Below are 14,506 nucleotides of genomic sequence, written 5' to 3'. Positions count from 1 at the left end.
GCTGTGCATAAATGTCCTCTTTTTTGAAAAGTCCGGGAGGCAGGTTTGGCTGTCTTTTCATCAACAGCAGGTGGTTGGGTATCAGGGGTATCAGATCTGTGGGATCGTCTGTAACAGTGGTAAGGGGTCGGTCATTCATTATTGCTTCCACATCACACAGGAATGTATGCAAGCTCTCATCATTTAGTGTTTGTTCTTTCAGTACAGATCTCAGGATCTTTCTAACTGATCTTATCTGCCTTTCCCATATTCCACCGAAATGAGACCCAGAAGGTGGGTTGAATATCCATTGTATCTCCTTTTGCATGAGAACGCCTTCAATTTTTGACTAATTCCACTGTTGGATAGCTTTACGCAATTCAATCTCAGCACCTATAAAGTTTGTTCCATTGTCACTTCTCATGACTGACACCTGGCCTCTTCTGCACACAAAGCGTCGAATGGCATTTAAACAGGAGTCAGTTTCCAGTGACTGCGCAACTTCAATATGCACAGCCCTTGTTGTCAGACAAGTAAACAATACGCCATATCTTTTAATATTACTTCTACCTCGTCTGACATTAAAGGGTCCCAAATAGTCAACTCCTACGTTAGTGAAGGGTGGATGATCTGGTGTTATTCTATCACGTGGCAGTTCTGACATCTTTTGTTCACCAGTCTTTGCTCTGATCTTTCTACATGTCATACAACTGAAAATAAACTTTCTCACAAGGGAGTAATCCAGTATTTCTGCCGCAATTTTGAGAGCATATAATTCCTTCCACAATGTCCAACCTTTTCATGAATGTCTCTTAAGATTAAAGTTGTGATATGTGAATCTTTAGGTATAATGACTGGATGTTTTACATGCTAAGACATTGCAGACCCACCAAGACATCCTCCAACTCTCGGCACTCCATCCTGCAGTACTGTATCAAGTTTGGAGAGGAAACTGTTCCTTTTTACAGATGCATCACCCTTTTGCAACATGGAAATTTCTTCTTTGAATTTTTGGCTTTGAATGAACTTTTCTGCTCTTGTTAAGTCCTGAATTGTCAGAGACTTGTGGTTTTTTGTCATTGGGTCATCTACACATCTTTTAACCTTTTTTGTTCTTTGTTTAAGCATGTCCTTGATATGAAGAATCCAGGCAACGGGTCTTTTTTAACTTGTACCAGTCAGAGTGATAATTGATCAGTTTGCTCATGGCCTCTGTGCTCTCTGTAGTACTCACGAGATTCACTGAAGCTGAATGTTTGATCTCATTATTGTCCTCCTTTATCGACAGGTCATAAATGTTCTCAGGCCATCTGCACTCTGGTTCTTTGAGAAAAGAGGGACCATGGATCCAATTGACATTTTTCATGAATTTTTCACAGGATACTCCCCTGGATGCAAAATCAGCTGGATTTTTTGAAGTATTGACATAACTCCACTGCAGTGGCTTGGTTGACTCTCTTATAATGGCAATTCTGTTGGCAACGAAGGTCTTGAAACAAAGTTTTTTCTTGTCAATATATCTCAAAACAGTTGTACTGTCAGTCCAAAATATGGAGTCCAGCAACTCCATTTCCACTTGGCCTTTCAACACTTATTAATAATGGTTTGTTTCAGAGGTGCTACACAAGAGTTCCCCGTCATAAAGGCACAATGTGTGAGTCCATGAGTATTTACCAACTTGAGGTATGAAACAATTACATATCCCATCTCACTTGCGTCTGAAAAGTGATGAAGTCGGGCTGTAGTTGTACTGTAACTCCAAAGTCAACTGGTTTTATGCATCTTGCCACACTGAACTCAGACAATTGATGCAACTCTTGTAGCCAGGCCTTCCATCTTTTTGCAAACTTTTCAGGAATGTCGTCATCCCATGTGAGTTTTTCTTTGCACAACTGCTGCATTAAGATCTTGTCTGGCAGTATTGAACTAGTATTTGACAAGATTCTTCTTCTGGTCACAGGCTGCTCTTTTAAACTAATTTTAAACTTGAACATGTCTTGAAATGATGCACCACAACACCCCTAGAGCTCTCTTGACAGAAAGTGCATCTTTACTCAAATCCAAGTCTCTCATGTCTTTAAGCCTTTACTCTCAGGAATAGAAGTTAGTAAGGCATGACTATTTCTTGCCCACTTGGTGAGGTGGAACCCTCCACTTGCACAAAGGTTAGTGAGATGAGACGACTTCAAACAGTCATCTACATAAAAGTTTCTAAGTACTGTGTTGACTGCCTCAGCAGATGCATTGCTGCAGTTTTCTTCTGCTGTTTTCCTAATGGCGAAGTTAGCAACACTTGGAGACGATTTTGCACCAAACAGATGAACGACCATCTTGTACTCAACCAAATCTTGATTTACATCTCCATTCGGCCACCATAGGAAGCGCAGCAAATCTGTCTTTTTCCGGAACTCTTACCTGATAATACATGTCTTCCACATCTGCTATTATGGCAACTTCCTCTTGTCTAAAGCATGTAAGCACTCTAATGAGTGAATTTGTCATGTCTGGTCCCGGTAGGAGCCCGCTATTCAATGATACTCCCTGGTAGCTGGCAACACAGTCAAAGACCGCCCTTAGCCTTTTCTTCTGAGGATGTGTACACCATGGTGAGGTACAGTATAAACCACACTTGACCATCTTGTCGACTCAAGTGAGGGTGACCTTGACTGCATGACTTTTTTCAAACACGTCGTTCATGAAGTTTGAATACTCCTCGTGAAAAGAGCGGTTATTCTTCAATTTTCTTTTGAGATTTAGTGCCCGCTGCATGGCTGCACTTCGGTTGTTGGGCATTTGAATAGCTGCTTTCTTAAATGGAAGACTGTTGTAGAAGAGGTCCATTTAGAGGCCATCCAAGAGCAGTTTTTACTGCATATGGCCCTTTGTGCCTGCTGTTAATTACTTGCCATGGTTCTAGAAGCTTATACTCTTTGTTGCCTATGAGAATTTCAACTCCAGCATCAACCTGAGGCAATTTCACTTCACTGAGGTATGACCACTTATCAATATCGTGCTGTTGTGGAATGTTTTCCACTGAGACAGGGATGCTCTTTAGTGTAAACACGTAAAAGTTCAACAAAGGTGTTTTCTTCCAGACCACTTACCTCCAAGTCAGTGAGCACATACTGTAGCTTTCTACTTGTTTTTTCGAGTTCATGGTGCTTAACATCATGTCAACTTTTCTGCCTTGAACATTTTACCGCCTTACTAATGACTCCGTGCAGAAAGTAGCAGAACTACCTGGGTCCATAAAGGCATACACTTTTACTGTCTTGTCACCTTTTTCGGACTTTATTTTAACAGGTACTTTGGAGAGAATGCAATTGTCTCCTGCCCCAGTTCACGTGCTTGTTTCATGACTTACTGTAGCAGGCAAGGTATTAACTTGGCCAGGGGTAGCTCAGTGGTTAAGGCATTGGCCTACAGTTCGGAAGATCCCAGGTTCAAACCCCACAACCACCAAGTTGCCACTGTTGGGCCCTTGAGCAAGGCCCTTAACCCCTAAACTGCTCAGATGTGTAATGAGATAAAAAAAATAAATGTAAGTCGCTCTGGATAAGAACGTCTGCCAAATGCGTAAATGTAAACTGTTTCAGTTAGATAAATTTTTACGATTACCTGAGCTCTGTCTTGTGCGGCAATGTATAGCATGCGCGGATGTTTATTTGAGCACAACGGACGTGATTCTTCTTGTGTAGCCTTTGCTTAAATGTCCTTTTACTAAACATCCAAAGCAAAATCCATTCTTTCTCAAAAAGTACAATCTGTCTTTATATGCCTTAGCGTTGAACTGGTAGCATTCATCTAAGGTATGACTTTTCTCACAGAATGCACAAGGTTTAGTGAAAGCACTGATAACTAATGCACCATTACTCTTTGCTGTAATCAAGTCTTTATGATTTTCACCAACCTGTTTTACGCCGGTTGCAAAGCTGCTATCTCTTTTTTCTTCCTTTTTTAGCTTGTAAAGACACACAATTTGTAGGAAGTTTTGAGATAATAATCCTCATGTTGGTAGGATTATCTAACTCATGTTAGATAATCCATGTATTCATTGTCTTCCATAACATTGCGGAAATTTTTTTTTGGGCATCGGACATTGCAAGCGCCGTTTTGATTTCCAGCCTTTCCATTTTAGCCTTTAATTGTGCTTCCTTAGTTTTTAATTGTGTCTTTAATTGTGCTTCCTCCATTTCTAATGCCTGCTGTTCTTCTAGGGTCGCTGCTTTAACCAACACGGCTGCTCTGTTAGCTTCTTCTTTGAGACGAGCTGAGGATGCTGCAGATGTTGAAGACCTTTTGGATACTGCCGTAGCTACACTTCCAGGCTTATTAGAAGCGAGTGTCTTAGACGCCACCATTGACACGCTGTCCATTGGTGAAACGTTATTATTGAATGTTTGAGACATCTTAAAGCAGCTCTTAGTGTCCGCAATCCACAACTCCACTTTTGCCATAAATTCTGTGCAGCACAGCAATTTGGGCTGATACCAGTTGTACTGATCACGTTGGTGTTTTTCTCCATTTAAGCACAATCGCACATCTGCATTACTTCCAATAAAGTCTTCTAGCAGCCCCTTGTACTTACGACACTTAGTTTCAACGTCATTCAAATTGCAAGCATTGTCCATAAGCAACTCTATTTCATTGGCTTTTGCAGTCAACTGACTCAAATTTTACCGTGCGTAATAGTCATGCAACTATGCAATTATGGAATGACGTCACAGAACAACTTATGATTATCATAAATTAATGCTTAACTAATAAACTTTAAATGAACACGACAACAGAATTGTAAAAATTAAATATGGCTCTTACAATTTTGTTGCAACCAGAGTTTAATTCCCACCTCAGGTCTGTGTGCATTTCCTCCAGGTGCTCTGGTTTCCTCCCACAGTCCAAAGACATGCAGATTAGGCTAGTTGACATTCTTAAATAGACCGTAGGTTGTGAATGAGCGTACTGTAGGTAGGCCTACTGTGTGTGTGTGCCCTGCGATGGATTGGCACCCTGTTCTGGGTGTACAGTACCCCGCCTTTTGCCTAGGATAGCCCCTTAATGCTTTTATACAATAGCTCCACAAACGGCATTTATTATTATATTAATAGATTATGATATTTGTTTATTTATCCAGTTATTTTGCTCCACCAACACATATTGTTCCACAACCAATCAACACACTATACTAAGATAAATGAAGAATATCATGTTGTTTAAATTCTGTGTCTTTGTTTTATTAGTCCTTTATTAGTTACTTTTTAAATGCAACGTTGGAATTTTATTTATTTTATAATTTTATTACCTCATTACAAAAAAAAATCCATTAAAACTTTCTTCCTAATTTAGTCTTGGGCTACATTTACACTCGGGTAAATGTGACCCAATTCTGATTTTTTGCTCATAAGTGACACACATCGGATATGTTCTATGTCCGTGTAAACAGAAAAAAAACGCATGCATTCCGATATTTCGAGATCGGAAAGCACCCAGCCAACCCCCCCCCCCCCCCCCCCCCTTCCTTTTTTAATGCTTATTAGGGCTAAATAAAATTAAGAAATCAGTATTTGGTGAATGAAGCATATGCGCAGGCTGCAATTATGCCGTTTTTTTTCTCCTACTCCGTTTTAAAACCATGGTGACGTTTCGCGAACTTTCCATAAATCGCAGAGTGTCAAGCATACTTTACCTTTGTCTATCTTGGCTAATGTGTAGCGCAAAAACCTCCCTTTAAGTATGCGCGATGTTTCAGATGGCATGGCAAGTGTAAACATGTGTATTGGATATGAGTCATAGTTGAAAGAACGTGTAAACAGACGGTCAAAAAAAAATCAGATATAGGCAACAAATCAGAATTGGGCATCGAGACCTGCAGTGTAAACGTAGCCTTAGACAATTCGCACACCAACCAGGGAGGGTGAAGGCTGTCACGTGTTTTCTCTGAGACACAGGACATTTCATGATGTCTGTGGGCAAACCTGCACTGATTCAGTTGTTTGCTGGAGGACCACACCAAGTCCCAGACTTACGAAGAAGCACATTCGTAAGTTGGATTCAAAGCTACATGGTGTTTACTGTGCACTTGAATGGCGCCATTTTGTTTTAAAGCATTATTGGACTGTGAACTCTTTTTTGTTGAGGATTTTTTCAAAATTAGAATTATTCATCATTGGGACAGCTGTACAGGACAGCCATTTCCCAACACTAAAATATCTATATTAAAATAATTAATACAAAATAGGAATGAAAGTAGGAATGAAATCAATTAACCTGCACTTTACCTTTTAAAAAATCATGACTGGTGTTGGACGACAGAAGTAACAGAAGCAGGGGCTACTGTGTAAGATGACTTTCGAACACACACACACACACACACACACACACACACACACACACACACACTCAATAATGGAATCACTGCACTCTGATCAGTCTCTGGTTACTGGAATCTTATTCTTGCATGACTTTAACAAGGAAACTCTCTAATGACACTTCTTCTGCCTCTCTTTGAGAATTTTGCCAAAATGTGACGCTGCATTGTCTCTCCTGCTACAGACTTTTTAACCTTTTTTTAAATTTTTTATTAAGGGTCGTTGTTGCAGTACAGTTACTTAAGAACAGTGACACAACATGCTTTATGCACGCACACACACACACATGGTCACACTTATAGTAAACAGTACACATGCGCACAGATGTTGACTACACAAGTGATGCACTGAGCATGGGCCCACAATCCCACAGCATGAAGAATCATTGCCTCAGTTGTGATCATGTGACGCTCAGCGTATATGTACTAATGTACTTGTATATCAAGACCTTGCTTGTTTAGCAAGTTAGAAATTTTGCTCTTTTTGCAAATGCTTGTAGACCAAGTTACTTGCAATCCAACATTCCACTGTACTTGTAAATATATATTTTTTACAAGTATGGGCAGGAAAAAAATATTCCTTTTTATTATTTAAACACGTTTATTTGGGGAGATTTGTCATGTTTGGCAAATCTTTTTCAATGTAAATACGTGAATCATTTTTTAAAATTTTGTATTATGCATAGTGACTAAACTAAAATGTGACTTAACAAGGGTCTAATAAAAAATTTAAAAAAGAGTTAACTCCCCATTTTATTTAGGCTTGGGACCAGGACTGAATCCAGTGGCTGGGAATCAAACCCAGACTTGATAGATGGGAAACTTACCACAGAGCCACCAATGTCCCAATATTTAAATTTTAAATATAAATAGAAAATTTGGGAAACCTTAAATTAGGGTTGTTTGCAAAATATTTTTTTTAATTGACAAATTTATGCACATTTTGTGTGATGACATTTTAAGATGTGTATTATCAAGTCTCTAACTACAGTATGTTTGTTATACAACTTGTTATATATAACGTAAATAATTCTTTCAATTGTGTAAAGCTGCTTTGCGACAATCTCAGTTGTTAAAAGCGCTATACAAATAAAATTGAATTGAGTTATACAATCATGTTGTGAAATAAATTTTTTCTTGAACGACAAAAAAAAAAAACCCTATGGTGTGAACTGAATATTTCGCTGTTGATATTAATTAATAATTCACTTTTCCAGAGTTCTGTGGCAAAAGGGTTTCAGAGACATTTTGACAGAAATAAATGACATTTGGATGATTTTCTTTATTTATCTTTAATTTTTGCGATTGCATTCAAATACTTAAATGTTACAATAATCCCCAGTCAATCTTTAATTTGATCTACAATATAAACAAATTCCTCTAATTAGTATAAGTGTTTGAAGTAACACATAAACCCATTAGTTTAACCTTTTTGAAAAACACAATAAGGCTCTTACTAGTGTATGTTTGTTTTTAAATGAACTACAGCTGAGTACTGCAAAGTCTATATCTTTTTTTTAATATGTAAAAAGCCCCTTGCAGGAGAGCCTCGGGACAATTAAAATTACCTACCAGGTTTAGCAAACAATCCAGTGCTTTTTATGCTAATAATAATTAAAAAAACTACAGTTTAAGTATCCCTTATCTATCTATACCAGTTACCTTTTTTTCTTTCTTTTTTTTTTTACAACACAAATGCATCAGCACAGATAGTCAGCTCCATGCAGTTTGGAACAATGATTTTTTTAAAAATTATTATTTTTGACCTCTGTACACCACCACACTGAATTTGAAACGAATAAATAATGGGACCAATGGCTGATAAGCAGTTTCATGGCCTGGTGTTCTGAGTGTTACATTTGCATTTGGTAGCTATTCGCTCAAACTCGCAACATGAGGTCCAAACAGGTTTCTATGCAATGAAGGAGGCCATCATTAGGCTGAAAAAAAGCATCAGAGAAACAAGGCATTGGGCGTGGCCAATACAATAGTTTGGAACATTCCTAGAACTAAATAATTAACTTGAAGACATTGGGCGTGGCCAATACAACAGTTCAGAACATTCCTAAAAAAATTATTAACTTGAAGACAACTACGAAAGGCAACTAACGTGGATGACCACAGAATCCTGTTTATGGTGAAGAAGAACCTTTTCATGTTTAGCCAAGTCAAGAACACTCTTGAGGAGGTAGATGTGTCATTGTTAAAGTCAAGAGCCAACGTTTTAAAGTAAAACAGCCAAATAGGACTTTGCGGGAAAACTTGTACAAAAAAATAAATAGCTAACAAAAAAAAAGTTACAGAAAAGTATGATACAGATGATCTGACTGCTGATAAAAGTAGATTTGTCCAAATGCTGAATACTGCTTGATACTGCAAATTGAAAATGAGTCAAAGCATACAGTGAAAGCTACCGGAGACTATCAAGGCAAAGAAATTCTCAACCCAGTAGAGAATGCTTTTTACTTACTGAAGTCACGACCCATTACCAAGCAGCAGCTACAGTAAACTGCAGTAAACTACTGGCACAGCATCTCAAGAAACTTTACTCATATCATGTTTAATATCAAATTTTGTGTGGTGGTGTACAGAGGCCAAGTGCCAAAAAACCCTGGCATTGATTCAAAATGTGTGGACTTTATGCTTTTAAATTGTATGCCCATATCATTGGTTGCCAGGACTCGTGGACCCTCTAAGGTACCCTCATAGTGTAGCAAACAAAACAAAAACAGAGCAATCATGAGAAAGTGCCTCAAAGTACCCTCAAAGCATCTACGATAAATGTCATATTGGAACTATAAAATACTGTACTAATTAGAATTTGAATTTCTTCATTACAGTATGTGCTTTGTATACCCCCTTGTAATGAGTCTCAACATTTTTTTTTTTTTTTTTTAAATCAAACATCCCCCAAAGTATATTTTATGATGAATTCAGGGTAAATCTGGTACTTATTAAAGATGACAAAAATTTTGGGATTAGAGCAGTTATTCACACAGCTGTCATAGAAGCCATTGCTTTTACGAGGAGGATGAACAAGACTGCTGTGGCCTGTGGCGTAATGACCCACCAGAACTCGTGCCACAAGTATCTCCTTGCTGATGTCTGTAGATTTGGCGTAGTAATTAGAGAAGGAGGCTTCTGTGGCAAAATAGCTTCCTGAAAGAGAAACAAAGAAAACATTAACTAAAGGTGAGAACAAATAAGTGTGCATTGACATGAAAAATGTGATTTGAAATGGTTCTGCCACCAAATCTATTGATTTCTGCTACATACTATAAACTGACCTATGATATAAAACCATTTTGAAATATAAATCATCTTTTATAAGGAACATTGTTTATTTACTTATTTACTCCCACCTTTTCCATATAATGTGCCATTCACCCCACAAAGACTCCAGTCAAAGTTCTGCTTGCAGATGCGATTCACTAGTGATTGCTTTGTGCCATGAAACAAGAGTTTCTCACACACTTCTTTTCCCCCATTCCGTTTCTTCATCTGGTTTTTCTGCCTGGAATTTTTTTTATAATATGCAGTTTCATTATGCATGTATTTCCATAGAAAAATGAAAAATGAGCTTGATAACAAATTTGACTTTATATTGGCTTAAAGCGGAGATTCTCAAACAGCAAGCCATCTGACACTAGACTTCAGCAAAGGAGCGGTGAAGATGTTAGGCTTTCCACATTGAGCATGCTCTCACCCATATACAGCCATATTCTACTGAATACAAAGTACAAATTTAGCCAAAGGCTGATACATCATGAAGGCCGACAGTTAAAAGGTTTCAAATTTTACTGGTCCATTAAAAAATGGTGGAAAGCCCTCAAAACCTGGTTATATAAAACCTGGGCATTAGGCAGGCTTTGATCTTACCACTGGAAAGCCTTCCACAGAGAGCTGTTCTGGTTCCTTTGAATGCTGTTGATTTTGTACTCCGGCATGGTCCTTTTAAAGAGTGTCTTTAGCCTGCGGAATTCAGCCTCTGTCCTAGACAGGGGAACCAACTGGCAAGCAAAGTTCAAGTTACTGTACAGTTGGTTTACTAACACACTACAGGAGGTATAGCTTACTAAATATTTTATAACAGTCAAGCACAATTATACCTATAAGAATAACAAAGCAGTACGGATAGACCAAAAACAGAAAGTTAGGGATTATAGCATAGCCAGAAAGGAACACAAGATGTGTACCCTGTATGAGAGGTTGGGTAAAGCTCCTCTATCCCAATGAGCAGGAACTGACACAGAGGAGCTAGAGCTTTCACTATGAAGACACACAGAAAACAGACACAAAGAAAGATCTGTGTTTATATCACAGTGTTTACTCACTCATCTTTAATACCGCTTTATCTTGTATTCAGGGTAGCGGGGACCTGGAGCCTATCCCAGGAGACTTAGGGCACGAGGCAGAGTACACCCTGGACAGGGTGCCAATCCATCGCAGGGCATGTTTACTTACTACGGGTATATTCAATTGTTTTATTAATTAGAAGATTTACTTGTATAGACTTTTTAACAATAGAAATAATTTACAAATCAGATTTACGGAAACACAGATGTAGATTCAGACCCCTAATAAACAAATCAGCAGTGACATTGGTATTAAAAACTCCCTTAAATGACACAAGAAAAAAAAACCTTGAGAGGAACTAACTGATTAGTGCATAAATATGCATAATACAACTGGAGTAACCAGCTCGGATAGTGTTCATTACAATGCTTTTAAACAATGTTTAGGATTAAAATGTCTCAACTCCGCTGAAGGAACTGGAAGATATGGTATTGATGAACCGACTTTTGCTAAAATTGAAAACTGGATACCCCATACTGCACTCTATTGACCATAGTGCAAAATTAACCAGCATGACTTAATACCTGACTTGATATGACAGGGCACATTTATTGACTTATGCGTTAAACTGATTTATTCAGCAGCAGCAGAATAGTGAATCCAGGGTCCAGGATGGTCTGACCAGAATAAAGTGGCTACTAAAGATGAATGATTTACTCTAGTTTTTCAGATTTCAGATGATTTGGTCCTTTTTCTAAGGCAAATGCAAACTGCTCAAAAACTTTATTTAGGATTGTTCCAATGTTGGTTAAGTGTTATATTGCATCAGATTATTGCATCTAGGCTAAAATGGAGCATCTGTGAAATGGAGCAGACTCAACTTTACAGTCATTTGGTCATTTTTTAGCGTGATACCTTTTTAGCTTGCTCTTAACCTCTAGAGCAGAGACAAACCGGGGCCTTCTTCGAATCTCTCTTTTTGTTTGGAACTGAAAGTTTTTCTGATACATGTCTGCAAAAAAAAAATACAATCACAACAAAAAACTAAACATACGGTATATGCATTTCATGCACATGTCCATTTAAAGTGTGTATGTGGTTTGGGTTACCCTTCAAGTACAGCATGTATGAGTGTTTCTTAGAACTGACAGGAACTTCGCTCTGCACATTCGACTGGTAAATGTTCTCCAGTGTCTGAGAGGTGAGAGGAGTGGCCAGCTTTACATCCTCCTGTAGATAAAGATGTCATGTCTTGTTAAGATGTAACAGTTAATATTTAATATTTAATGATGGAATACTATATAGTCCTAGTTTAGATTGGAAGAAATATTTCTGACCCCCTGTCCATATTCACTCCATTCTTCTCTTTCATTTTTCCAGTACCAGAGCCACTCAGTGGTCAGAATGACATCAGGGGGTTTGGTAATGGATGATGCTGTGGACAGGCGACGAACTTTGCTCCCTCCACATGTCATGGAGATAAAGTTAACAGTCTGAGGCCCTGGACTTGAGTAAAATTTCATCATTTGATTTTGATATTGTTACACATAAATTACGCTTTGTGTGCTTTAAATGTATTTATTTAACTACTTCAGGATAAAAGATTAGTGTTTACCTCATGTCATTAGCTGGATTACAGAAGGCTCTCTCAATTGCTTCTCCGTTTCTTAAGTCTTTCCATCTATATCCATTCTTACCTAAAATCTGCCATTTATATGGCAAGTGGTGATGAATATGAACACACTTATCTAAAAAAAAAAAAAATAAAAATAAATTAACAATATAATATAAGTTTACTAAGCCAGATTTTGCAGTATCTATTAGGTGACATGCTCTGTGCAATACCTTTAAAGCTGCAACTTTTGCGAATGAACAAAAGGCAAATCTCGTTTGGTTCACGTTCAATTTCAGGCTTTGGATTGACTTTAGCAACTAAAGATTATAGGCAAAGAATTTATAAAAAAAACACAAGAAAAATTTGTAATCAGTCAAAAAGCTAAAGCGCTGGACCATCTGGTTCTTACCTGTTCTGGGACTTACTCTTTTAGTAAGTCTCACTTTTTTAGCCGGAAAATTAGGACTAGGTGGTTTTTTCTCAGGAGAATGGATCATAAACCTGTTTTTATAAATTTTGTGAATGTTGATAATGTTTTCTAGACTGAGTCCTCTACTGATAAAGATTTTCTGATCAGTGTCGTCAAAGGAATGAGCTCTTTTGCAGTCAGCACCGAATTTACAGTCATCCTGTAGGAAGTGTTGGCAGACGTGGAGGTTGGTGCAGGACGTCTGATACTTACAGCCATTCCCCTTGTTATATTGGGTGCAAACCTAAATCCATGCAAAATTATGACAATTAGATCAGACAAATACAAAGTCAAAAATTATCAGCACTGCGGATGTAGAATTAGTTTTAATTAACTTTTAGAAAAGACAAATCCATCAATTTTGACATAATTGCCTACTTTTTAATACACATTGTCCATCTGTGAAAGAAAACATTTTAGGCTGAGTTGCGAGAGGTTTGAAGCGATTCTCGTACTTCGTGCCTCGGGCTCTGTGTGCTTGGAGTTTGTACGTTCTCCCCTATGCTTGGTGGGTCCAAAGACATGAAGATTAGGTTAACTGGCATGTGAATGAGTGTACTGTACGAGTGTGTGTACTGTGCGTGTGTGTGCGCCCTGCAGTGGATTGGCACCCCATCTAGGGTGTAACCCGCTTCATGCCCTCTGTCTCCTGAAATATGATGATAAGGCAGTATAGAAGTATAAATAAATAATAAAATAATAAAACAAAAACTCAACTAACACTAATTAGACACTTAGAAAACCTCACTAACCTGAAATTTAGATTGAAGCCAAACAATATCAAAATGGAAAACTTTTGGAAACTTTTATAAAAACTATGAAAGGATTGCGGGTAATTTTTATCACACCCTCATGCGCGTCGTCTACAAGAGCAGACTTGGTGGATCTTACTGACCTCTGGCAGGAGGCAGGGGTCATTCTGCATCAGGAGCTGGAAAAGCGCCTTCTCTCCAAGTTGCTGGAGTCCCAGTTTTTTTAGGAGAGCTGAGTTGTGAGAGGAATCCAAGGAGTGGGGGTTTTTGCATTTATCCCTGTAAGAAAATGATGCTTCTTAAAACTTCCAGAACAATCAGACCTAACTAAGAGATTTTCCTCCCTGTCAATCACCTGAACTCACCTGATACAGTTCCCACAAACCAAATACTTGCACAGGTGTAAAGCTTCACAGTCTACACACTGTCCAGTGGGTGTCCGGCAAACTCTCAGTGTAGTTTTAGCGACGATCAGAGCGTCAGCACCGACACCAGCACTTTTCTCACCGTCTTCCACCATCACGTGTCAGAATCACACAGAGCTTCTCGCAGAACTTCATCAGCTACTCTCAAACTTTGTGCACAAAAACTGATTCAAAGTTTTAAAAAATCCAAACCACCTCCATGCTGACAGACTGCCTGGAAAATCTGCCGTAACATCGTGTGGAGCCGAAAGCATCAGCCTGTCGGTGTTATTACGCACAACACACCGTCACAGTACTGTACTGTCAATCACACAGCGCCTTTAATACACATCAAGTTGCCAGATTGAAGTTAATCTTCACAGCACGATCAATTGTATGGATAATTAATTATGCAAAGCTATTGTTTCTTTATCTACAAGTCAACACACTTAGACTTAATGAAGAATTAAATATCGAGATTATTTAATATCGAGATTATACTTTCAATCTTAAAACGTTCGAGTGGAATTTTGTGGAACAATCTGGCAACCCAAGTCACTTGACAGGCTTCTTTTATTGGTTGGTTGGTTTGTTTGAACAGTTGTTTGATCAGATCCGTTCCGT

At 38.3% G+C, this 14,506-nt stretch overlaps 1 protein-coding gene across 1 annotated transcript; it reads right to left on the bottom strand.

The window, feature by feature from the left end:
* Positions 1–7,636: 7,636 nt before the first annotated feature.
* On the bottom strand, positions 7,637–14,121 carry LOC128527455 (protein mono-ADP-ribosyltransferase PARP12-like). The gene is made up of 12 exons (XM_053499813.1): positions 13,844–14,121; positions 13,622–13,757; positions 12,667–12,970; positions 12,488–12,574; positions 12,258–12,390; positions 11,980–12,148; positions 11,752–11,872; positions 11,558–11,654; positions 10,543–10,615; positions 10,226–10,356; positions 9,709–9,860; positions 7,637–9,505 (listed from the first exon to the last, which is right to left on the bottom strand). The coding sequence occupies exons 1-12, from the start codon at positions 13,996–13,998 to the stop codon at positions 9,246–9,248; spliced, it is 1,818 nt and encodes a 605-aa protein (XP_053355788.1). The 5' UTR covers positions 13,999–14,121; the 3' UTR covers positions 7,637–9,245.
* Positions 14,122–14,506: the final 385 nt, after the last annotated feature.

Source organism: Clarias gariepinus, chromosome 7 (assembly GCF_024256425.1).
Source record: "Clarias gariepinus isolate MV-2021 ecotype Netherlands chromosome 7, CGAR_prim_01v2, whole genome shotgun sequence".
In the NCBI taxonomy this organism is placed as follows: domain Eukaryota; kingdom Metazoa; phylum Chordata; class Actinopteri; order Siluriformes; family Clariidae; genus Clarias; species Clarias gariepinus.
This window is presented reverse-complemented; position numbering and strand designations above follow the sequence as displayed.

Bases quoted from the DNA above. Each gene is read 5' to 3' on its own strand.
- LOC128527455 (XM_053499813.1), bottom strand. From the start codon at position 13,998: ATGGTGGAAGACGGTGAGAAAAGTGCTGGTGTCGGTGCTGACGCTCTG. The intron at 9,861-10,225 runs GTAAGATCAAAG...AAAAAATTCCAG, and splicing joins CTGTGGAAGGCTTTCCAGTG to GCAGAAAAACCAGATGAAGA. The intron at 9,506-9,708 runs GTGGGAGTAAAT...TTTCTCTTTCAG, and splicing joins TGGCACATTATATGGAAAAG to GAAGCTATTTTGCCACAGAA.